The sequence below is a fragment of the Bos mutus genome, chromosome 15 (assembly GCF_027580195.1).
Source record: "Bos mutus isolate GX-2022 chromosome 15, NWIPB_WYAK_1.1, whole genome shotgun sequence".
NCBI classification, from domain to species: Eukaryota; Metazoa; Chordata; class Mammalia; order Artiodactyla; family Bovidae; genus Bos; species Bos mutus.
This window is the reverse complement of record NC_091631.1, coordinates 41,204,811-41,231,334: the sequence shown is the minus strand read 5'-3', so window position 1 is coordinate 41,231,334 and position 26,524 is coordinate 41,204,811. Positions and strand designations below refer to the sequence as shown.

The 26,524-nt window shown below is 42.6% G+C and overlaps 1 protein-coding gene across 1 annotated transcript in view; it reads right to left on the bottom strand.

Moving 5' to 3' along the window:
- SPON1 (spondin 1) overlaps positions 1–26,524 on the bottom strand; it is a 314,673-nt gene that overhangs the window by 130,214 nt on the left and 157,935 nt on the right. Inside the window, exon 6 of the mRNA XM_070383983.1 lies at positions 4,179–4,327. Within this exon, the coding sequence (XP_070240084.1) occupies positions 4,179–4,327 (149 nt within the window). The remainder of the gene's footprint in view (positions 1–4,178; positions 4,328–26,524) is intronic.

Below are 26,524 nucleotides of genomic sequence, written 5' to 3'. Positions count from 1 at the left end.
TTAATGGGTATCCCTCACAGAGACCTTCCCTGACCACCTTACTAATAAGGTCCCTTCCTACTAATGTGTTTTTTTTTTTTAATGCCACTCTTTGTTGGTTTATTTTCTTACTTTAATTTATAATTATTTAACCATCCCCCCCTGCCCCTTTGTTTCCTCCATTAGAATGTAGACTCCCTGAAGGCAGGGAATGATCTCATCGCTGCCGGATATCCAATGCCTGGCATTTATTTAGTAGGTGTTCAGTAAAATTATCAAATGAATTAATCTATGCAGGAAACAATTATGAAACAATTAACACTATACCCATTCAGAGCATACGGAGATGGAGAACATGGATTTCTGAACTTTGCAGTTTAGTGAAGGAGAGATATCAAACAAGAACTTGCAGTAAATGTGATGATGGTGATGACGGGGGAGGCACCCGGTGTTGTGGGAGCATCAGGCCAGGGGACAGATTTGCATAGAATTTGGGAAGGCTTCCAGGAAGAGCAACATTTAAGCTGAGTTCTGAAGTATAAACAGGAGTTCACCAGTTGAAAGGGAGCTGGAAGATGTTCTAGACTGACAGAAGGCCCAGATGAAAGAGAGGTATGGCTTTTGGAGAATATGAAAGAGGTTTTGCACTGGTTCAGCTTAGAGCTGCAGCAAGCAATAAGATGGGGCCAGATCATGGAGGGTTTTTAAGCTATGATAAAGAGTTTGGACTTTTTTCTGGGGTCAATTAGGAGCCATTAAACATCCTAATTGGGAGAGTGGCATAATCCAATGGACATTTTTTATAAAATGGCTGTGGGGCAATGTGAATAATAGGAAGAGGGCTGGAGGCAGGGAGGTCAGTCGGCTAGCGCAATAATCCAGGCAAGAGATGAGGATGTTTTAAATGGAGGCGTGGTACTGAGGAAGTGACCTGGAGGCATTTAGGAGAGAAGGCAGAAGAAGTTGGGATGGGGGCAGAATCAAGGGTGATGCCCAAGTTTCTAGCATGAGTAACATGGTGAAGGGGGCACCATCTTTGGGCCACATACACCTTGTACACATGCCATAGATGTATACTTGATGAAATAAAAATGGTCTTAGTCAACATTTTCATAATGATGAATATTCATCAGTTCACTTTCGGGTCCTGGGTCTGCCTGCAGGTGTGATCTACCATTCCCTACTGCCTCCACCTGTCTTGAGGTTACTCATCTGTGACCTGCCAGGCTAGGCTTCTCTAGGTATTCCTAATCCACCATCCCCACCAGGACCCATTTGCCTCTGTCTCCTGCTAGGAAGTGTGCCTTGTGCCCTTCCCCCACTATCTCTGGCCACAAGTGTCATGGATGCCAATAATGCTGCTGTAACTTTTCATTAATTTTCTTGGTGTTTTGTAGCTATAGGGACATTGAAATTTATGCTCAATAATATTACAGTTTCCCACTACTAATGGGATTATTATTTTTGTTAATTTGTGTTTGAAAGCCATTAGCATGAGATTTACCTTCAACAATATCTGCTGTGATTTTTAATGCCCTTGAAACTTGCAGCGAGTGATAGGTCTATAATAAGAGAAATGCTAGGAAGCATATAAATGTCTTTCTTGGGAAAAGAGGCCTTTTTATTTTCATCCTGGTTGGACTCGGGTTCTTTGATATAGCAGTTGGTGGGATATAAGGTATTAAAGGCTGAGAACACTGTGTTAGTTTGTAGATGTGTTCAAACAAGTTCCCGGTTATTCAGGGGACACTTTCATATTCTAGGAGGATTCATATTCTTGTTCCTTTTTTATGTTGTTTCTTACCTGGCTTACAGAAAAATAAATTGTGTGCTTTCAGGGAACAATATTTAGAACCATGAGTTGCTTGAAAGCGAAGGGACCCTGAAATCACTTTATCTGTCTGACTTTTCTAGGAGCTGGGCTGCTGGATGCACTGCTGAGCAGAGCTATGGAAATAGGCTTATTTCAGAGGCTGGAGAGGGGAGTTTCTCGGTGGGGCGAGGAAGGTGGGTAGAGAGGGCCAGTCTCACGAGTGTGTGACCTGTGCAGATTGTTAGGGCCCTGTGCTGTGAAATTCAAGTGCCACCATCTTGAAGTTCTTAAGTTTTGAACAAAGGACCTCCCATTTTCACTATGCCCTGCAAATGATTTATTTGGTACTAATGTAGGCTTTGGAGCCAGGTGGACTTGGGTTCAAGTTCTGGAATTCTCAAGCTATTGACTGTGCCTCCATTATCCTTATTAGAAAAACTGGGGAATTAATATTGTCTTCTCCAACTAGAGGTGAGAGCTAAAAGTCCATGGTTAGCATCCAGGGAACCTGACAGACATTAGGACGTGCTCAGTGGGATTTTTAACTTTCATGTGCAGTACCCATAATTAAATATTATTATGACTTAATGTCAGGAACACTAGCCAGCTGGGAGAACCAGACATTGTCTGCATGTACAAAAGCTAATCCCAGGTGTGCTGGTCAGGAGCACACCAAGCAAAGAACATTTTCCTAAGAGGAGACAGAAGGCAGGAGGTCCATTCATCCGTTGTCAGCCTTCTTACCGCTATGACACATGACTGATCATGTTCTCCAGCACAGTGTGGTCTCAGTTTCTCAGAAAACCTGCATGCTTCCCTTCTCTCCAGAAGTCCCTCAAGCTAGCCAATGAGTGACACGGGCATTATTATGAAGATGCCCTTGATCTTGATCTAATTAATTTGCAAACTTTAGTTTCAGCTACTATTTATAACAAATGGTTTTTCAACATATGACACAACAGAACTTGGCAGGCCATATATCACAATTCCATGCTTGAGAATCAGGACCCCAGACAAGGTATTTCCCCTCCATGACAGCCTGGACAGATGAGGACCAGTATGGAGCCCTTCATGACTTTGTAGATGAATGTGGCTGTGCTGTAGCCTAAATGAGCAATACCAGTGACTAGGCATGGCAGCCAGAGTCGGAGAAACACCAAGTCATTGGTAAGATAAACTCGTGATGAATAGCGCACTATCTTGAAATGCTGGGTTAAACAATTTTTTCTGAAAATGGAGAAAGGCTTTAAATCAAATTAATGAGAAACATAAGCTAATTCCTGGGTGTTTTTGGATGCTGGGCCAAAAGAATTCCTCAGAGGATTATAGCAGGAATCAGGTGGCCTTTGCTGTGTTCAGTTTAGGGTCTGTGGGAGCTTGGAGGCCAGATGGTAGACATCAGGGGGAAGGACTGGGGGCCTCAGCTCTGCGTGCCCTGCTGCACATACACACACCGTGAGACACAGGGCCCCCTGTACGGGCTCAGGAGACATGGGGCAGGAGCCCAGACAGGGCAGCAGCCTCACAGTGGCCTGTGCTGGAAACGACCACATTCCCAGCATGCTTGGCTCTTTCCTCCCTTCCCCCTGTACACTTATGAGCAGTGAGATGTGGTTCGCTACCCAGCTCTCTGAGGCCCAAAGGGCTTTTGTGGGTAGTGATGGCCAAAGCTGGACTGTCTCCTCCCCACAGTTCAGCCTGTGAATGGCCTTCAACAAACCACAGCTCTTCTTTCAAGATCCCTCATCAACCTCTTTCTAGTGCTTTTGATGATGGATGATGGTACTTCCCAACGAATAGAAAAGAATGGTAGACTATTTCTCCCTTATCCCTCATTTTTGTGAAAGGGGTCCTAGATAATACCTGACTCCTGGGCCCGCATGAGATGGTACACTGTATCAATACATTAAAGATGCTTCAGCTTCTAATGATTTTGATTAATTACTGACTAGTTTATCAAATACCTCAAGATATTGGGGCAAAAACCATCTGTCAATAAACAAATGTTTCTTTTTGGAAATGGTGATTTTAGCTTCGTGTAAATGTCACTCCCCCAACCCTCTCACAAATCAAAATAACCCACCACACTGACCCTCAGGAGAACAAAGATGTGATATTCCAACAATGCAGCCATAGCAACAGCTTTTAGCACAAGCTCGAGAAACAACAAATGCAGTCAGGGAAGATGTGAGACAACAAGACGAACATTTGTGCCTGTGTCTTCAACTGAACATAAGCATTCTGAAACTCAGCAAATAGATTTCACTTCCTACAGTACCAATTTTCCAGCACATTGTCCTATAAGTTTTGAGTCCCTGGGAAAGAAAGCTAAAGGATGCTTGAGGGCATGTCTGAGTTTTAGACATTCTGGGATTATTTTTCTTACCTGTTGTCGAATTTCCTCCTCCATTTTCACTGGAGAGCCCAATTCTGCAACCTGTTTGACGCCTTCGCTTGCATATCCTCCATACTCCCAGAGCACGTAATTCTTGGAGTGGGATCCGCCGATGATTGCAGACCAGTGATTGGCCCGACCTGGAAAAGCCAATTAGATGTAGGTATCAGTGTGGCTGTGGCTAAAACACAAGTCTCTTCAGGGATGGGGAGGTGTAATTGGACAAGGATCCAACCTGTGTTGGCTAAGCACCTGCTCTGTGTTAGGTCCTGTGCTATTCTGGGATGAGTAAGACAGTCCCTGTAAGCAAGTAAGTCTTGGGCATATGCAGACAGGGCAATGGGTAGATGTCTAAACAGGAGACAGAGCTGGCCCAGAATGATGACTCCTGTCTGAAAGAATCTCAGAGAAGAAGAAAGTTGAGAGACGGTTTAAATGCTGAGCAGATTTGTAAGACAGAACAGAGAGGAACGACTATTTCTGGCAGACTCAGAAACATTAAGTCACATTGCGTGTTTGGGGAGCCATAAGTAATTTAGCATTGCTGTGTCACAGAGTGTCAAGGGGAGAGTTGGGAAATGAGGCCAGGGAAGTGGGAAGGAGCCTGCCCATGGAGAACCTTGTTCTAAATGCTTCAGGAGTTCAGATGTCATTTTAAAGGGTCTGAAACCATTGAAGGGTTCTTAGCAGGGGAATGACACAATCACATTTGAATTTTAGATAAATCATCCAGATAGCAGTGTGAAGGATGCATCAGTGTGGGCAAAATTGGAATGTGGAGCTGGGGAGGTGGGCACCGAGCAAAAGGTAAAGGGAGTGAGTAGGAAATTAGGCTTAATCATTCCTGGGAATAAGCACTGCTGGTTTTTGCTGGCTTTTATGTACCTTCCAAGGTGAGGGACAGGCAGGCTAGCCATGTGAAAGGATGGGTGAGGTGGTTTGGATACAAGGACATGACTAGTCCACAGTGGTTTGCTGAGGATCACCCAGGATAATGACTGCAGTCATTATCCTGCAGATTATGACACAGAGGGAGAACAGAATAATGTCTGGGCAGGACCAAGGCAGAACTTGGCCTGAGGATTTTTCAAAGTCTCAAGGGGGAGGAAAAAGAGGAGAGAAAAGTCATCACCAACACCACGCCAGATTTATTTTTGCACATGATGAATATAAATACATATATATTGATTACTGGGCTTCCCGGGAGGCACTAGTGGGAAAGAACCCGTCTGCCAATGCAGGAGACATCAGAGACCCAGGTTAAATCTGTGGGTCGGGAAGATCCCCTGGAGGACGAAATGGCAACCCGCTCCAGTGTTCTTCTTGCCTGGCAAATTCCATGGACAGAGGAGCCTGGCAGGCTACAGTCCATGGGGTCACAGAGTCGGACATGACTGAAGTGACTTAGCACGCACGCACGCACACGTGCATACTGATTACTGTTACATACAATTCGTTATAATGTTGGCTCAGTTGTCTGCTATTCTTTGGCTGGGTTTTTAAAATCTCCAGTTTAGGAATATTTTGGGGCACAGCAAAGAGGGAAACTTGAACTGGTTGGATCCAACTGATGTTTGCTGCTTCCAACCCTCTGGCTCAGGGTGGGCAGACCTTTCCACTCTACCCCCCACTACTTACGAAAGTGATTCTGAACAGGACTGAATCTCGTTCACATCTCCCACCTGCTACTCCAGGGCCCTCTGCTCCAGGGGCGCATCAGGAGCGTGGGCACAAAGCTACCTGCCTGGTCTGCTGAGAGATGACATGATCCAGGCAGACAACATCACCATGTGGGTCTGCCCAGCTGCTGGCTTATTGTTTCCCATACATCAGGGAAATGCTAACACTGTGTTTGTCCATCGCATCCCTAGAGAAGACAGATGGAGGTGTTGCCAGCCATTTCTCTAATTTACTTCCTGATTGGGAAGCATGCTCTGGTTATCATCTAGGCCAAGAGCACTGCTTGTGTAGGGGCAAGGGTCAGAATCAGTCATGATGTTTGGTTCATGGTATGAACACAGGGAGACCAGTTCCAGTATCTCACTTATCCACTGTTCTGTTTCACCAAAATATCCCCTTGTTCCAGACCCATTCTACGTGTAATTTCATACCTCAGTGGCTTAGCACATGCTGTTCCCTCTGTGCTTTCCTCATCTGGGCCACTCATTCCTCTTTCCTGTTCTACCCAGAAGCCTCCCAAGACCTCCCTAGAATGATTTAAACCTTTGTCTTTTGTCTCCCCTTAGCCAGATCACATTTTAAAAACTGGAAGTATAGTTGGTTTACAATATTATATTAGCTTCAGATATACAACACACTGATTCAACATTTTCATAGTTATTAAAAAATAATGGCTATATTTTTCTGTGCTGTACAATAGACACTTCTTGCTTACCTATTTCGGGTATCTTAATCCCTATCTTACCCATCCCCTTTCCTTTCCCCACTACCAGTGTGTTCTATCAGCATAGACCGTATTTACGATCCCCACTCCATGTGTGTTCTCCCACTAGATTGTAGGCTCCCTGAGGAAGGCTGTCTTCAGCACTGTATGCCCAGGTGCCCAGCCCTGAGCCTGATGCACTGTGGATGCTTAGCACTTATTCCCTGAAGCATTTCATCCAAATAATCAGATACAAAGGGGTCAGTGTACGTGCTAGAAGAATTGGGCAGCAGGCTTGCACAGATTTGATTCAATGTGATTAAATTCAAGTCTCAGTTCAGCAGACTTCCCAACTCCTACTGGGCTAAAGCGCTCAGCTCTTCTGCAGGCTGTTAAAAAATAAACACGGAACAACAACAAAAAAGAAAGGCCTGGGTCTCAGAGCCGGCAGACAGGGATTCAGGTTCCGGCACTGACACTTACTACCTGTGGAAACTTGGCCAAATTCCAATTACTTTATTTCCCTGATTCGTAGCTCATTCTTTTGTAATTCAAGGATGATAATGCCTGCCTTATCGACCTGTTATAAGAATTAAATGCAATTTTTAACATAATGACATAATATATGTGCAATCACTGGCACACAATAGACTCTCAATAAAGATGGTTTCTTCCTTCCCTGGTTGTTTGGGAGGGTACAAAAATGAGTAAAATATGAACCTGCCTTTGATTCAATATAAGAGATAAGAAATACATAATGCGAACTAAGGTAAGAGGATAGGAACAAGCACAATCACAGCGGGATGAGGGGACAGGCCAGATGGCTCTTTCTGATTTATTCATTGGACTTCCATTTACTAGGTGCCAAGCACTGTGGCAGGCCCGGGGCACTGACAGGACTTGGACGTGGTGCTTGTCCTGGAGGGACTCACAGCCTCGGGGAGGGGAAATGGATGGGTCAGCAGATTACCTACAATCAAGCATGGTCAGAGTTCTAGACACAAGAACACGGAACACAGGAGATGGAGTAGCTAACTCCAAATTCAGGGATTCAGAGTCTAAATGCACGTTTACAGAGAAACAAGTACCTCAAGAATGAGATGTCTTACTCTTGACTAAAATGTCAGAGTATCAGTTCAGCCTTCTAGTCAACACAGTTGTTGGTTTTCTGCAATGGTCTTGCAACATACCACATTTATTTAAATTTTAGGACCTTGAATGACATTAACCACATAATAGATATTTCACAAGGCACTAGGCTAGGGTAAGGGGGCAGACTGCATCCTTCCTGGGGATACAAGGCAGGCACTCATGGGACAATGTGCACTGTTAGAAATAACAAGGAATTCAGGTGAGTGGCAGTCACATATGGGCAGGATGGCTTGGGGGGAGGGCCACAGTGCAGAAGACCAAGGCTCCAGACCTCCATTCGTGACCATGAATCAGTTATTCCATCTCTCAGAGCCTCAGTTCACCTTTTAAAAATAGAATAATTACTAGACTGGACTGTTTCTCAGAGTTGTGCAAATTAATAGGACCGGCCTGGGAGAGAACTATAAAAACTTTAAAGAACTGGACAAAACAAAGTCTCTGTGTTTGTAAAGACAGAAAGCACAGGGGCATCCACAAGAAGCAGAGGAGCAAGGACACTCCCGCCTTGGAAGGAGACTCCCGTGGGAAAACTGGCAGGACAGGAGGAGCAGGAATTCTATTAAAAATAGATGAGATCTATTTTTAGGGTCAGGAAGATCTCCTGGAGTAGGAAATGGCAACCCACTCCAGTATTCTTGCCTGGAGAATTCCATGAATAGAGGAGTCTGGCGGGCTATCGTTCATGGAATTGCAAAGAGTTGGACACGACTGAGTGACTAACACACAGGTGTTAGGCACAACGCTTTCCTAGGTGTAACCCTCGTTACAACTTCACTGTCATCCTACAGATGAAGAGATGTTAAGGAACCTACCTAAGCTCACAGAGGAGCTAGCAAGAGGGCCAAGTTGGGGTTCAAATCCAAGTTCACCGGCCCTAAAACACATGCTCTTTTCCTGAGAAGTCAGGAAATGGAGACTATTTAGTGGAATAGAGAGTTAGAAGACAAAGAGATAAGATGAAAAACAAAGGCAGGGCCAGGTTGTGGAGAGTGATGCGTGCCCACTGTGGCAACTGGCATCAGGAGAGAGAGAAATATAACGGAAATTTTCTTCTGGCAAGAATGACATAACAACAACAGTTTACACGTATGGAGTCATTACTACATGACAGGAACTGTGCCAAGGACTTGACCGATATTGTCACATGAAATACTCAAGAAAGAAAAGTCTTTTTTTCAAACCTAATAAAATTGTTTAGTAGCTCAAATATATAATGGAGAGACATAATTGTGAGCTTGCTTTATAATCTGTTATAACATTATGTCAATGGGAAAAAATGCTTTCTGAGATTCAAACAATGAACTAAATTTAACAAAGAACTCCCTTCATGAAAGTGAAAGTGAAAAGTCTCTCAGTCGTGTCTGATTCTTTGCGACCCCATGAATTACACAGTCCATGGAATTCTCCAGGCCAGAATACTGGAGTGGGTAGCATATCCCTTCTTCAGAGGATCTTCCCAACCCAGGGATTGGACCAAGGTCTCCTGCATTGCAGGCGGATTCTTTACCAGCTGAGCCCAAGGGAAGCTCAAGAATACTGGAGTGGGTAGCCGACCCCTTCTCCAGCGGATCTTCCCAACCCAGGAATTGAACCAGGGTCTCCTGCATTGCAGGCGGATTCTTTACCAACTGAACTACCAGGGAAAATTCAACTCCCTTCATAGCAAATATTTATTTAAAAGAACTTTTATGACATATTCAGACATTAGGAAATTTTTTTTTTTTTTTTTTTTGGCTGCACTGGGTCTTAATTGTGGCATGTGGAATCTAGCTTCCTGACCAGGGATTGAACCCAGGGCCCCTGCATTGGGAGCTCAGAGTCTTAGCCATTGGACCACCAGGGAATTCCTAGGAAATTCTCATATGTAGCATATGCTTTTAAATTAATCAAAAAAGAAATTTCTTTCTTTTTTTTTTTTGGATACAAGTGCTATCTCAATTTCCACTTTTCACATGAGGAAACTTAAAGAGATGAAATGAGTTAACCCCAGATCACCAGAGCAGATGCTGGGATTCAAAGTTGGGTCTATCTAGTGCCAGAGCCCACCTCTCCCCCACCCACTACTTCACATCTTTGGAAGCACATGCCAGCCAGAGGGAGGACAGAGAGCCCAAGGGTGAAGAGACCAAACAGGAGATCCATCACCATCCCTGGCTGAGTTGTGTATGGCCTGGCTTAGGAGAGGAAACGGGAACATGGGAGCAGATGTGTGAGCCAGTAAAATCAGGGAGGACTGGACAGTCTACAGGGGTCAGCTTGGTGAAGTAAAAAGCTCCAGTTTTTGCATCAAACATGTGTGTATTCCAGTCTCCAATCTGAAACTTTCTAGACTGAATAAGTTAGTCACTCTCAACTCAGTCTCCTCATCTGTAAAGTAGGGATATTGACATGACCAGCCTCCTAGTGCCTTTCTGAGGCTGATGTCCATGAATTAAAGACAGTTAACACATGAAAACAAGAAGGCAATGGCACCCCACTCTGGTACTCTTGCCTGGAGAATCCCATGGACGGAAGAGCCTGGTAGGCTGCAGTCCATGGGGTCGCGAAGAGTTAGACACAACTGAGCGACTTCCCTTTCACTTTTCACTTTCATGCATTGGAGAAGGAAACGGCAACCCACTCCAGTGTTCTTGCCTGGAGAATCCCAGAGATGCGGGAGCCTGGTGGGCTGCCGTCTATGGGGTCGCATAGATTTGAACACGACTGAAACGACTTAGCAGCAGCACCAGCAGCAACACATAAAATGGGCTCAAAAGATACCAGCTAGTCAAATTAAATCTGAATGTGGTGGGTCAAAGCCAGAAAAGCTTCTGGAAGCCATGGGACCAAAGGGAATCGGATTTGGAGATAGGTTAGCAGTTTGACCTTAGAAAGCATCACTACGAACAAAGCTAGTGGAGGTGATAGAATTCCAGTTGAGCTATTTCAAATCCTGAAAGATGATGCTGTGAAAGTGCTGCACTCAATATGCTAGCAAATTTGGAAAACTCAGCAGTTGCCACAGGACTGGAAAAGGTCAGTTTTCATTCCAATCCCAAAGAAAGGCAATGCCAAAGAATGCTCAAACTACCACACAATTGCACTCATCTCACACGCTAGAAAAGTAATGCTCAAAATTCTCCAAGCCAGGCTTCAGCAATACGTGAACTATGACCTTCCAGATGTTCAAGCTGGTTTTAGGAAAGGCAGAGGAACCAGAGATCAAAATGACAACATCCGCTGGATCATCGAAAAAGCAAGAGAGTTCCAGAAAAACATCTATTTCTACTTTATTGACTATGCCAAAGCCTTTGACTGTGTGCATCACAATAAACTGTGGAAAATTCTTCAAGAGATGGGAATACCAGAACACCTGACCTGCCTCTTGAGAAACCTATATGCAGGTCAGGAAGCAACAGTTAGAACTGGACATGGAACAACAGACTGGTTCCAAATAGGAAAAGGAGTACGACAAGGCTGTATATTGTCACCCTGCTTATTTAACATATATGCAGAGTACATCATGAGAAATGCTGGGTAGGAAGAAACACAAGCTGGAATCAAGATTGCTGGGAGAAATATCAATAACCTCAGATATGCAGATGACACCACCCTTATGGCAGAAAGTGAAGAGGAACTAAAAAGCCTCTTGATGAAAATGAAAGAGGAGAGTGAAAAAGTTGGCTTAAAGCTCAACATTCAAAAAACGAAGATCATGGCATCTGGTCCCATCACTTCATGGAAATACATGGGGAAACAATGGAAACAGTGCCAGACTTTATTTTTGGGGGCTCCAAAATCACTGCAGATGGTGACTGCAGCCACGAAATTAAAAGATGCTTACTCCTTGGAAGGAACGTTATGACCAACCCTGACAGCATATTAAAAAGCAGAGACATTACTTTGCTAACAAAGGTCCGACTAGTCAAGGCTATGGTTTTTCCAGTGGTCATGTATGGATGTGAGAGTTGGACTGTGAAGAAAGCTGAGCACTGAAGAATTGATGCTTTTGAACTGTGGTGTTGGAGAAGACTCTTGAGAGTCCCTTGGACTGCAAGGAGATCCTACCAGTCCATTCTAAAGGAGATCAGTCCTGGGTGTTCATTGGAAGGACTGGTGCTAAAGATGAAACTCCAATACTTTGGCCACCTCATGCGAAGAGCTGACTCATTGGAAAAGACTCTGATGCTGGGAGGGATTGGGGGCAGGAGGAGAAGGGGACGACAGAGTATGAGATGGCTGGATGGCATCACCGACTCGTTGGTCATGGGTTTGGGTGAACTCTGGGAGTAGGTGATGGACAGGGAGGCCTGGCATGCTGCAATTCATGGGGTCGCAAAGAGTCGGACACAACTGAGCAACTGAACTGAACTAGCAGTTTGAACTAGAACTGGTGGGAAGAGACGACAGGAATGTTAGATGCAGGAAACTGAGTCTGAAAAAAATGGTAGGGAGTCATCTAAATGGGACACCGTTGTCTGGGGCTGGCAGCATGAGGTGCTAAGCAGACCCCAGTTAGTTGGGACACAGACAAGTTTATCCTCCATTCTCCAGGAAATAAGGGATGAGAGGGAGAGAGGCTCCAGGTATCAGGAGGTCTGGGGAGAAGGGGACAAAGTAAATGCTCATGACTTTCTTAAAGGAACACTCAGTGAGACCACCACTGGGGTTCCTAGTTAACACTTGGGCTTCATCCTCAGGGTAAAGGCAGGAAAACAGACACTATCAGCAACTCTTTGACTCTCAAGTAAAGCCACAGCTCCTTGGTTTAGCCAGCCTCTCTCTGGCTCCAGCAGCTGGGTCTAGATGGTTACTCCCAGTAGCTTGGATGGGGCATAGATGTGACAGAGGCAGGTGGAAAGCTGGGAGGAAATGATTAGACATGTGAGTCTGAGATATTGCTACCTAGCCAGGTGTGTGCATCAGCCTGAAAAGCCACTCCAGAAGGACATAGGTGCACTCATCTTACTTCTGACATCTTTTCTGCTGTCAGCACTAGGTGGTAAATTATGGGATTCACAATGATGCCTAGAAGCCTAGTGCTGATGAAAGAAGAACCATGTCTGGCCTTTTGTCTGGTGTAGGAGGCGGCATGTTGCACAGTAGATGGATTCTTCGAGGTGTTCTGCATATCCAGTGACAGCCCAGATTTCCTAGACTGCTTTGCCAGTGGCTGCATTTCCTTGCCAATCTCAATCCTGCAGAAGCCAACCATTCATTTTCTTGACACTCATTCATAGCTTCACTGGAGAATGTTTTGCAACCTTGAGGACTAGTTTGCTACAACCTCCTGTTATCCACTCTCAGTCTCACCAATCATATCTTAGCAAATCTTTGGGAACTGGTTAGACTCATACAGAATTTGTTATTATAGCTACAGCACAGTTCCTCTGCTTTCTAAGTACTAGCCTCCTCTCCCCATCTACTCTTAATAGATGGCTCTGTCACTTAACTTTCCTGAGAAGACCAACATCAACCCACCCAGACTTACCCAGGTGCCACCTGGCCAGTGATCAATAGAAAAGCACTGTTGCCCTGCCAACCCTGCTCATAAACCTTGTCTTGGCTCTCACTTCCCTCTTGCCCTGGCTCTTCTCACCCTGAGCTCAGTTCCAGAATCTGCCTGGTTTCTGACCCTTTGGATTTGGCCATAGAACGTGGCTCCTCTAGATTTGCTGCTGGACACTGCCTAGGACATAGCCTGTACTTGCCCTCTGGCTCTTCTTGCTCTTGGGTGCTTCATGAACTCACTCTGATCAAGCTGTTCTGGTTTTTATGATCCCATCTCAGTAGAGCCGCCTGGAAAAAACCCTGCATGGGGAGATCTGTTACTAAGGACAGAAATTCATCAACTTTCTATCATTCTGCCTTCTTTACTTAGCTAGTGTTTTTTCCTTCCTTAAGCTCTTAAGATAGTATCATTTTTCTGTTCCAGGAAAACATGTAGGCAATTGATTACATTCTTTTGTATTTCCCCTAGGACCTCCAATAATAATATTCTATTCTATTAACTAATCAAATGAACATTTACTAGGCAAATATTATGTACTAACTCAGCAATCAGTAAGCTGCAGCTCACTGCCTATTTTTGTCCCAATAAAGTTTTATATTTCATGTATTATTTATGTATTGTTTATGGCTGCTTTCATGATATAATAGTTTTAGTCAAGAGGTTACAACAGAGACCATCTGGCCTGCAAACCCTGAAACAGTTATTATCTGATCCTTTATTGGGCACCCCTGGTGACTCAGACGGTGAATAATCTGCCGGCAATGTGGGAGATCTGGGTTCCATCCCTGGGTCGGGAAGATCCCCTGCAGAAGCCAAAGGCTGCCCACCCCAGTATTCTTGCCTGGAAAATTCCATGGACACTGGAGCTTGGCAAGCTACGGTCCAAAAGTTTCCTAAAATGTGTGCTAGGTCATGGTGACTCTGAAAAGAATCAGATTTGATCCCATCTTTGAAACGTTCGGTGTGGAGGGTAAGATTGAGGGCACAAAGGACAGGTCATAATGGGCAATTACAATAAAATGTGGGCAATATAGCTTTGATAAAGGCAAAATCAGAGTGTTCTACAAGCGCAAATAAAGGGACTTAAACCCGGACTGTACCAGAGAAGGCTTCCTGGAGGAGACGGCAATTGAGCTCCATTCTGAAGGATAAGTAGGAGTTAAGAAAGGCAATTAGTGGGTAAAAGGGAGGGTGTTTTTTGCAGAGGGATCAGTATGTTCCAAAGTGAAGCCAGAGACACAACAAAAACCAAAAGGAGGTCAAGGCATTCTGTATGTGTGTCTCTGTGAGTGTTTGTAAGAAAGGGCTTATCAGTAATGAAGCCCATCAGCTAGGCAGACCTTGAAGAGATATGAATGTCTTCATAGTAAGTTTTTTATTTTATCCTGAAAGCGGTATGAAGGAGAGAATAAGATATTCCTGTCTACAGATAACTCCCAAATCTATATATGCTCATGCAACTTATGCTTCTGACTCTGATGTAGTAAATAGCACTGGACTAGCCCTCTGGACATAAGTTACTATAAAACTGGACAAAATATGGGCTTTCCTGATAGCTCAGATGGTTAAGAATCTGCCTGCAATACAGAAGGCCCTGGTTCAATTCCTGGATCAGGAAGACCTCCGGGCAAAAGGATAGGCTACCAACTCCAGTATTCTTGGGCTTCCCTGGTGGCTCAGATGGTAAAGAATCCACCTGCAATGCTGGAGACCTGAGTTTGATCCCTGGTTTGGGAAGATCCTCTGGAGGAGGGCATGGCAACCCACTCCAGTATTCTTGCCTGGAGAATCCCCAAGGACAGAGGAACCTGATGGGCAAAATATATGAAGCACCAGTTTTCAGAAAAGGACTCTGATCCCTGAGAAAAGGGAAACACAAACAACAGGTGTGACCTAGACATTTTCTAGTCTGTGATGCAGGAAAGTAGAGCACAACAACCGGAATGGCAATCTGGCTAAATTGACAGGAAGCTGAGGCTGCTGAGATAGATAGGATTTACTGGTAAAAATACCAATAAGGGAGGGAGCTGCACAGCGAAGTTCAGAAATATGCATAAAAGTCCACTTAAATCTGTCACCAAACACTAAGCTGCACGTGTGCAGGGGGGAACTTCAAAGGCCTAGGAGAGAACAGCTACTGACAAGCTAAGAGCTGAATGGCAATTCCAGAGATCACACAATGCTAGAGATGTAGGAATTCCAATCACCCATATTAAAGGGACTTTGCTAACCATTCAGGATGTTCAAGTGAGACTCTAGAAAAGCCACATATTAGGAGTAAAATGACATTATACCCAGAGCAAGGACTAGACTAAAGCTAACAAGGCTTAGAAAACAAGCCTTGAAAGAGAATTAAGCAGGTCTATCACTAAAACTGTCAAATTAAAACTCCATCTCTCTAAAGAAAGAGAACAAATCCACTCAACAACATATCACCTACAATGTCTATCATACAATCAAAAGTTGTTCAGGAGCAGGAAAATATGATTATAACCATGAAAAAAAAATAGAAAAAAAAGTTCCTGAGATGACAGATACATTGGGATTATCATATGAGGACTTTAAAACATCTATTATCAATATGTTCAAGAATTTTAGGAGAAGATAGACTTAATAAGTAAACAAATGGAGACCCTCAGCAGAGAAAGAGAAGCTATTTTGAAAAACCCCATGGAAATTCTAGAACTGAAAAATATACCTGTATATATGACATGGCAAAGGAAAAGATATGTAGACTAAAAAATAGGGTAATAGAAACAATTCAAAATGAAGCACAGAGAAAAAATTTTGAAAAAAATAAAGTGGAGTCTCAGCAATCTTTAGAACAACAACTAGTTTAACATAAAGTTATCTGGAGTCTCAGAAGGAGATGATAGAGAAATTGAGTTATAAAATATTTATTTAAATGCCTGAAAATTTCACAAATTTGATGAAAAATATCAACCTACAGATCCAAGAAGCTCAATAAACTCAAAACACAATTGGTGGGAATGCAAACTAGTACAGCCACTATGGAGAACAGTGTGGAGATTCCTTAAAAAACTGGAAATAGAACTGCCTTATGATCCAGCAATCCCACTGCTGGGCATACACACTGAGGAAACCAGAATTGAAAGAGACACATGTACCCCAATGTTCATCACAGCACTGTTTATAACAGCCAGGACATGGAAGCAACCTAGATGTCCATCAACAGATGAATGGATAAGAAAGCCGTGGTACATATACACAATGGAGTATTACTCAGCCATTAAAAAGAATACATTTGAATCAGTTCTAATGAGGTGGATGAAACTGGAGCCTATTATACAGAGTGAAGTAAGCCAGAAAGAAAAACACTAATACAGTATACTAACGCATATATATAGAATTTAGAAAGATGGTAACAATAACCCTGTGTATGAGACAGCAAAAGAGACACTGATGTATAGAACAGTCTTTTGGACTCTGTGGGAGAGGGAGAGGGTGGGATGGGAGAATGGCATTGAAACGTGTATAATATCATATATGAAATGAGTCGCCAATCCAGGTTCAATGCACCATACTGGATGCTTGGGGCTGGTGCACAGGGATGACCCAGAGGGATGGTATGGGAGGGTTCAGGATGGGGAACACACATATATCTGTGGCAGATTCATTTTGATATATGGCAAAACCAATACAATATTGTAAATTTAAAAAATAAAATAAAAATATAAAAAGAAAATCAAAACACAATTGAAGCAAAGAAAATTACACCTAGGTACGTCACAATCAGTTGATGATACCTAGAAATCATCAAGGTCCTAGAAGATAGCTGGATTTTCTAACTGGCTGCGGGCAGCTTAGTTGTTGTTGCAGTGGCAGTCAGCACTGGCAGGGTGTAGATGCTCAACAGGTGGTGGAGTAAATGGTGGGAAAATGGCAACAGACTGAGGCAGATACACAGACAGAAGTTCCCAGGGGCAGCCAGTAAAGTCCCTGACATTAGTTTGCAGTCAGGGTTCAGGTTCCACCTTTTGCAGTCAGAGTGGGAGACTTAAAAGGTGCTGAGAGAGAAGCAGTGACCAAAGAAGCCTCTCTGTTCTGAGCCTCAGGGGCACATGGCAGGGACATCTTGAGTGTGAAGACAATTTAAGAGCCCAGAGATGAGCCCCGAGAAACTTGGGGTCTGGACTGGGAGTGAAGGATCTTTAGCAACTGCCTGCCTCATGTAGGAATTGCCTTAGCAACAGGAAAATTGTAATGATCGTTAATATTTAGTGAGACTTTACTATGTGCTTTGTATATTGTTATTTATTTAATCTTTGAGACAAGCCCATTTTATAGACTAGGAAGTTAAAGCATAGAAGCATTAAATGACTTGCTCAGAGTTATCCAGTTGGTTAAGTGGTAGAACCAGGATTTGGACCCAGGCAGGCTCACTCTACAGATGCTCTAAGTGAATTTTTCTGTGAAGATGGAATTGTTCCATAGTCTGCTGTCCAACATGGTAACCCCTTGCCAGAGTGCATATTGAATGCTTGAAATTTTATATAATTTTAATCCACTAAAATAGCTATGTGTATCTAGTGGTTATGACATTAGACAGCACAGCTGGAGAATCCTGGATAGGTCTGATGGTCTTGGACAGGTCTGCTAAGTAAAAGGACCACCTGTGCAAGTAGCCACTCTCAGAAGTGGAGACGAGAGGACAGGCCTTACTGGCAGCTCTCACAGCTGTGAATCACACATGGCAGGAAGAACCTGTCCTTGAACTAAGATTTGGCTTGCGGCAGTCGCATCTGATGCTCCGTATCACATCCTCTCCATCTACCTCCGACTTCAGCCACAATGGTCGGCAGATGTGAGTACACACTCATGCTTTCAGTGAATGTCCACCTCAAGTGTACTGTGCCTCTTTCCATTTACTGCCTTATTCCTTCTCTGAAGCACTGAGTGCCTGCTTGGGCAGCAATCAAGTGTCTGGAAGACCAGGGAAGTTAGTGCTCCTAGAGACAAAACTCAGCCTACAGAGTCATGGGAGCCTGTGGACAATTCTGGAAGGTGGATAATTCTGGAAGGCATTCTGTATACTTTTCAGAGGTGCACTGATGCCAGTGACCTCAAAATGCACTCCTAGGTAGATTTCCTTCTCCTGCCCTACCATTATCCCTCAACTCCTTCACTCTTGCTTCCAGCATCATCATTTTTGTAAACCATCTGCACCAAAGTCCGTGCCTCAGGCTCTGCTTTGGAGGAAGTTGATACATGGCTCTCTCAACTAAGACTGTGTGTCTGGGCCTGGAGATTCATTCAAGTCTGGAGATTAGACAAGAGCTATCTAGGGCTGCTCCTCTCATTTCTGTAAGCAGAGTAGTTTCATAGATGATCTTTCATCACCCCTCTACCCAAAGCTACAGATGTTGTTTCCATTGTCATCATCACTGTTGCCATTGCTACCATTATCATTAAAACCTTTACTATTTATTGAGCACACTCCCTGCCTCATGTACTTCACAGGCATTAGCTAACATCCTTCTGTTCTCACTGTGCTCATACTCGGGAGGTCCATTACCACCTCCGTGTTATGGATGAGGGAACTGAGCTGCTGGTAAGCAGCAGAGCTAGGCCTATCACCTGGTCTACCAAGGCTGTGCCCTTTCTACTCCACTGGGCATCCAAAGCCCGAGCCAAGTCCAGAGTTATTTAAGGGGTCACTCTAGTGTCACCCATGCCTGTCACCATGGGAACAAATAAGGTGGTGCCTATCCAGTGGCTCTGACAACACTGGAGTTTATCGGCTCTTGGCCTTCTTTAAACTCAGCCTTTCCCACCCATATTTCTGAACTTCTGATTCTTGACTTATTTAGTGACAGATTTTATTTTCTTGGGCCCCACAGTCACTGAGGATAGTGACTGGACCCACAGAATTAAAAGATGCTTGTTTCTTGGAAGAAAAGCTATGACCAACCTAGGCAGTGTATTAAAAAACAGAGTCATCACTTTGCCAACAAAGGTCTGTATAGTCAGTGCTATGGTTCTTTCAGTAGTCATGTATGGATGTGAGAGGTGGATCATAAAGAAAGCTGAGTGCTAAAGAAGTGATGCTTTCAAACTGTGGTGTTGGAGAAGACTCTTGAGAGTCCCCTGGACTGCAAGGAGATCCAACCGTCAATTGTAAAGGAAATCAACCCTGAATATCCATTGGAAGGACTGATGTCCTTCCAATACTTTGGCCACCTGAGGTGAGGAGTCGATTCATTGGAAAAGACCCTGAAGCTGAGAAAGATTGAGGGCAAAAAGAGAAGGGGCTGACAGAAGACGAAACTATTGGATGGCATTACCGACTTGACGAACGTGAGTTTGAGCAAACTTTGGGAGTTAGTGAAGGACAAGAAAGTCTGGCGTACTGTGGTTCATGGAGTCACAAAGAGTCAGACATGACTTAGCGACTGAACAAAAACAACAAAGCCTAGCCAATCACCTGATTTTCATCTCAGAGGTAAATAACATAACCTCAGGGCACCCGCAAACTCCCATCCCCATTGCTATTCTAAAGGCTAAAGGTTTATTGTGCATTGACAAATAGCACTGGGGTTAAATTCCTAGAAAGAAGAACTTTATTTAAAAGTGTCCTTCCAAGCTGTCTTTTTTACATAAACATTGTTATATATGGGAGAGAGGCTGTATTCCTGGACAACTTCCAAATGTTTAATACACCATTTACACCTGAGTTTGAAGCCCTGCATAAGGAATTATAGCACTTTGGATGATAAATTCCAGTTATGTTTACCTAATTTTAAAAATCTAGGAGCTTGTATCGGAGAAGGCAATGGCACCCCACTCCAGTACTCTTGCCTGGAAAATCCCATGAACGGGGGAGCCTGGTAGGCTGCAGTCAATGGGGTCGCTCAGAGTCGGACACGACTGAGCGACTTCACTTTCACTTTTCACTTTCATGCATTGCAGAAGGAAATGGCATCCCACTCCAGTGTTCTTGCCTGGAGAATCCCAGGGACAGGGGAGCCTGGTGGGCTGCCATCTATGGGGTCGCACAGAGTCGGACACGACTGAAGCAACTAGGGGGGAGCAGCAGCAGCAGCAGCAGCAGGAGCTTGTATGTAAAAACTCAGCTGGAGCAGTAAATAACTCTGCTTTGTTTTTTAGAGTATAACCAAAAAATGGATTCTTCTATATCCATTAGCTCATCTTTCAGATATAAGTCTCAACTGTCAGATAAACCCTGTAAGCAAGTAACCCAAAGTTCTTCTGGGTTCGAAAAGTTTTTAGGCAACAGAGAGAAGAGGTAGTGAGAAAGAGGAATTACTGAGCATACACTTGTATCAGGTACTTTCACATGTATCATCTAATTTGCTTTTCAGTTCCATTTCATTGATGAGGAAACAGGCTTGGTGAGGATCTTTAACTTGTCAGTGGATACATTACCTATGAGTGGTTAAGCAGGATTTGGGTTGTACTGCTTTGTCTTTGGGAAGAGTTCTTCTTCTGCCAGTGGCAGAGAGCTTGGAAGCTCTTGGGAATGTTTGTTAAGTTAATAATAGAAGCAAACTCTATTGAGCCAGTTTATATATAGGAAGATAGAGGAGTCAGGATGGGTAAAAAAAATTCTACCTCAAAACTGAAGATAAAAATGAAGATAAGAGTCCAGTACTTTCATGACCGTAGATGCAATACCTCGAACAAAAATATTAGCAAACTCTATATCCAAGTATTTAGAAAAGGATACCATATCACAATGCAGTGTTTATTCCATGAATACCAGTATAGTTTAACATTCAATAATTCACCACATTAACAGAAAAAATTTATGAATATTTACATAGATATAGAAATATTTTATGTGCAGCAAAATGGCTGTCTGAGGAGGCCTTACAAATAGCTTTGGAAAGAAGAGAAGCCAAAAGCAAAGGAGAAAAGGAAAAATATACCCATTTGAATGCAGAGTTCCAAAGAATAGCAAGGAGAGATAAGAAAGCCTTTCTCAGCAATCAGTGCAAAGAAATACAGGAAAACAATAGAATGGGAAAGACTAGAGATCTCTTCAAGAAAATTAGAGATACCAAGGGAACATTTCATGCAAAGATGGGCTCGATAAAGGACAGAAATGGTATGGACCTGACAAAAGCAGAAGATATTAAGAAGAGGTGGCAAGAATACACAGAACCGTACAAAAAAGATCTTCATGACCCAGTTAATTACGATGGTGTGATCACTCACCTAGAGCCAGACATCCTGGAATGTGAAGTCAAGTGGGCCTTAGAAAGCATCACTACAAACAAAGCTAGTGGAGGTGATGGAATTCCAGTTGAGCTATTTCAAATCCTGAAAGATGATGCTGTGAAAGTGCTGCACTCAATATGCTAGCAAATTTGGAAAACTCAGCAGTGGCCACAGGACTGGAAAAGGTCAGTTTTCATTCCAATCCCAAAGAAAGGCAATGCCAAGGAATGTTCAACTACCGCACAATTGCACTCATCTCACACGCTAGTAAAGTAATGCTCAAAATTCTCCAAGCCAGGCTTCAGCAATATGTGAACCATGAACTTCCAGATCTTCAAGCTGGTTTTAGAAAAGGCAGAGGAACCAGAGATCAAATTGCCAACATCTGATGGATCATCGAAAAAGCAAGAGAGTTCCAGAAAAACATCTATTTCTGCTTTATTGACTATGCCAAAGCCTTTGACTGTGTGCATCACAATAAACTGTGGAAAATTCTGAAAGAATTGGGAATACCAGACCACCTGACCTGCCTCTTGAGAAACCTGTATGCAGGTCAAGAAGCAATAGTTAGAACTGGACATGGAACAACAGACTGGTTCCAAATAGGAAAAGGAGTACATCAAAGCTGTATATTGTCACCCTGCTTATTTAACATATATGAAGAATACATCACGTGAAATGCTGGGCTAGAAGAAGCACAAGCTGGAATCAAGATTGCTGGGAGAAATATCAATAACCTCAAATATGCAGATGATACCACTCTTATGGCAGAAAGTGAAGAGGAACTAAAGAGCCTCTTGAAAGTGAAAGAGGAGAGTGAAAAAGTGGGCTTAAAGCTCAACATTCAGAAAACGAAGATCATGGCTTCTGGTTCCATCACTTCATGGCAAATAGATGGGGAAACAGTGGAAACAGTGTCAGACTTTATTTTTTTGGCTCCAAAATCACTGCAGATGGTGACTGTAGCCATGAAATTAAAAGACGCTTACTTCTTGGAAGGAAAGTTATGACCAACCCCTTCAGCATATTAAAAAGTGGAGACATACTTTGCCAACAAAGGTCTAGTCAAGGCTATGGTTTTTCCAGTAGTCATGTATGGATGTGAGAGTTGGACTATAAAGAAAGCTGAGAGCCAGAGAATTGATGCTTTTGAACTGTGATGTTTGAGAAGACTCTTGAGAGTCCCTTGAACTGCAAGGAGATCCAACCAGTCTATCCTAAAGGAGATCAGTCCTGGGTGTTTATTGGAAGGTCTGATGTTGAAGCTGAAACTCCAATACTTTGGCCACATGTTGCGAAGAGCTGACTCATTTGAAAAGATCCTGATGTTGGGAAAGATTGAGGGCAGGAGGAGAAGGGGACGACAGAGGATGAGATGGTTGGATGGCATCACCGACTCAATGGACATGAGTTTGGGTAAACTCTGGGAGTTGGTGTTGGACAGGGAGGTATGGCATGCTGCGGTTCATGGAGTCGCAAAGAGTCGGACATGACTGAGTGACTGAACTGAACTGATAGAAATATTTGATTATATTCAATAGCATTCATGATAAATAAAAATCTCAAGGAACTTAGAAGGGAACTGTCTTTACCTAATAAAAATAAACAACAGCAAAAAAAAAAAAAGATATGACAAAGTAATACTTAATAATGAGATAGTAAAATCTTTTTCTACAAGACTGGGAACAAAACAAGAATGCCCACTCTCACCATTTCTACCCAACATTGTACTGGAGGTTCTAGCCAGTACAATAAGGCAAGAAAGACAAAAAGAAAGCATAAGAATTGGAAAGGAATTGTTGGGAGAAGATACAACTGTGTATATAAAAATTTCACAATAACCTATCTATAAACAAATAGAAATAATAGGTACATTTAGCAAGGTCTCCAGCTACTAACTCAATACATAGAATTGATTTAATGTCTATATACCAGTGACAAATAAAAATAAAAGTTTTAAAACCTATTATTTATAATATAATAAAATTTAAAAAATAGTGAAAAGTAAGATCTCTTTTTTATAGGGAGGTATAAAACACTATTGAGTGAACTTAGAGTAAAGCTAACTAGAGTACTTTAACATATTTGGTGATTAGAAGAGTCAATACTGCAAAGTTGTCATATCTCCCTTAATTTGCCCATTTATTCAATATGAATGCAATAAAAATACTAGCAGGTTTTTACAAAATGAAAATTGAGGTCATTCATGATTCTAAAATTTAGCAAAAGACCAAAAACAGCCAAAATAATCTTGGAGAAGAACAAAGCTGGAGAAATAACACTTCCAGATCTGAAAGACAGATGAACATATCAATGACTAGAGTTCAAAAACAGATTCACAAATACACAGTCCCTTACTGTACGACAAGGTGACACTAATGCAGTAAGGGAAGGATGGGCGTTCCAGTAAACGACTTTTTGGGAGAAAAAAAGAAAAGAATCTCGACCCCTACCTTATACCATACACAAATTCAATTACAGATCAATTCAACATCTAGACATGAAAAGTAAAAACAATAAAGCTTTTAGAAGAGAACATGAACAAAGTCTTCATGACTTTGAAGTAGGCAAAGATTTCTTAAATGAGACACAAAAATTGTTAACTATGAAGAAAAAAAGATCAGTTTGATTACATTAAAATTAAAACCTCTGTTGATCAAAAAATTAGCAAAGAAAGCAAGCCACAGAATGTATTACATGTACAAAGGACTCATATCTATTATATATATACACATACATATATGTGTGTGTGTACATGTGTATGTGTATGTATATGTGTGTGTGTATATACATATATAAAATCCTTACATAGCAATAAGAAAAAGGCAGACAACTCAATAGAAAAAAAATGGTCAAAAGGCCTGAATAGGCACTTCAGATTATCCAAATGACCAATAATAACATAGTAGTCAAAATCAAAGAATTCAAATTAAAATTGCAAAGTGATAACAACACATACACTAGATAGCTAAAATGAAAAAAAGGCCAACAATATTGGATGTTGGCAAAGATATAGGTTCATCAGACCCCTCTAGTTGTGAAAAATTACTTAACAATATCTGCTAAAGCTAGGCTACATATCTTATGACCCAGTAATTCCACTCCTAGAATATAACCAACAGAAATACATCCATTTACTAGAAGACATGCACTAGACTGCATATATAGCACTATCCATAATAGCCCCAAACTTGAAACTCCCCTAACGCTCATCCATAACAGGATGCATAAGTAAAATGCAGTATATTCATACAATGGAATACTATACAGCTGCAGAAAAGAACAAACTAAAATTATATACCACCATATGGATGAATCTTACAACTATTAATATAAAGCTGAACAAAAGAAGCCAGACACAAAAGATTACACACTGAAAAATTCTAATTATAAAAAGTTTAAAAACAGGAAAAATTAGTCTATAAGTCAAGATGGTGGTTGCCCTTGCTTGGTGGAGTAGTGACTGGAAGGGGACAAAACAGATGCTTCAGGAATCCTAGTAATTTTCTGGGTTTTTGTGCTGTTAACATAAATGTGTTCAAATAAATGGGAACCTGTGATCTATACACTTTAGATTTACCCACCTTTTTGTATGTATGTTTTGATTAAAAGTTTTCTTTAAAAAAAGAAAATGTGAAGATAGAAGCTGTGTTAACCTTTCCATTCTTATCTCTCAAGACCCATTGTGGACTATCCGGGGCTTGACTGCATTGTATAGAAATCAGAAGTTTAATGCTCAATGTAACAGGGATGGTGAAAGGGAAATTACAGAGATGACCTGAGTTTGTTAGAGGTGTGGGTGTGACCCAGCACATTTTAAAGATCAGAGGTCATGTGCTCTGGACCAGGAACTCAGCCTGCATGGATCCATTAGCTCATACCTATACAAAGTTCATATCTTTATTTTAGGATTTGACCTGTCAGGGAGGAAGCTTGATAGAGAGTTTGGTTCACCTTAATTCAACAAATACTCACTGGTTTGTGTTATGCTCTAAACCCTATGCAAGGTCCTGGTGATTCTGAGCCAAACCAGACAAGGGCCCTGCCCTGTCTCAGCATATTAGGGGGATGGAACATGTAAACAGGCAGTTACAGGGCAGCACAGGAGAGTCATGTTGGGATAACTGAAGGTGGGAGCAGAAAGGAGGAGAGGTGCTAATCTAGTTTGGGGAATTGAAGAAGGCTTTTTGAGGCAATGAGGGTTTATGCTGAGAACAAAAGGGTGGCCAGTATTCAGCCAGGTGAATGGCGTGTAGGCAAACAGAGTGCTGCAAGTCCCCCCAAAAAACAGCCTGTGCAAAGAAGGTACAGAGATCACACTGAGCAGGGTGCTACTGGAAACATAAGATGGACGTGGAGCCAAGAATAAATTTCTGAGGGGCAGGAGATGAGATTGGTATGGTCCCAGTGAATGGAGTCCTATTGAAGAATCTGTATTTTAGCCCAGTGTGATGTAATTAAATCCTGGCTTTAGCCTAGCTGGGACCTGTGACCCTGGGCAAGTCCCTTCCGTTTCTCCAGTATAGAACTTTTGTTAGTTCTGTCTTGAGTGCTAGCTTTCCCACCAATGCTTTTTAAAAATACATAAAGAAATGACTTTGTTTTCAGTTTTAAAGGCCTGCACATAGTAGGTATGTGCAGGACAGTTGGTTGACTGACAAGAGTCCAGGGCCCTGTAGTGAAGGAGGATAGCATCTTAAGATTTATCATTTAGAAACGCAAAAGCTGGCTCAGACCCATGCCCACAACCATGTCCTGGCAGCTGAGGACACTGCAAAGGCAACAATCAGGACGGAAAATTCCCCTTTCCAAGTTCCTGAAACCTGGAGCCCAAGGTGGCAGCTGGGGGCCTATTATTCCCTGGCGTGCTGGCGAAATGGAAGAATTCTGTTTGTGCAATTCTAAACAGGAGTCTGTTTTCTCTTGATGAAGAGGGATAGTTTATGATTAGAGGGATATTTCCTTAGTGGTGGTGGTGCTTTTTTCTTTTTTTAAACTTATTAGAGATTAAATTATTGCGGTAAGGGGTAGCAGGAATTCTTTGACTTGATAAGGTCTGGCTTACTAGTTCTCCCTTGGAGGGAATAAGGGCTGAACAACTTATTCATT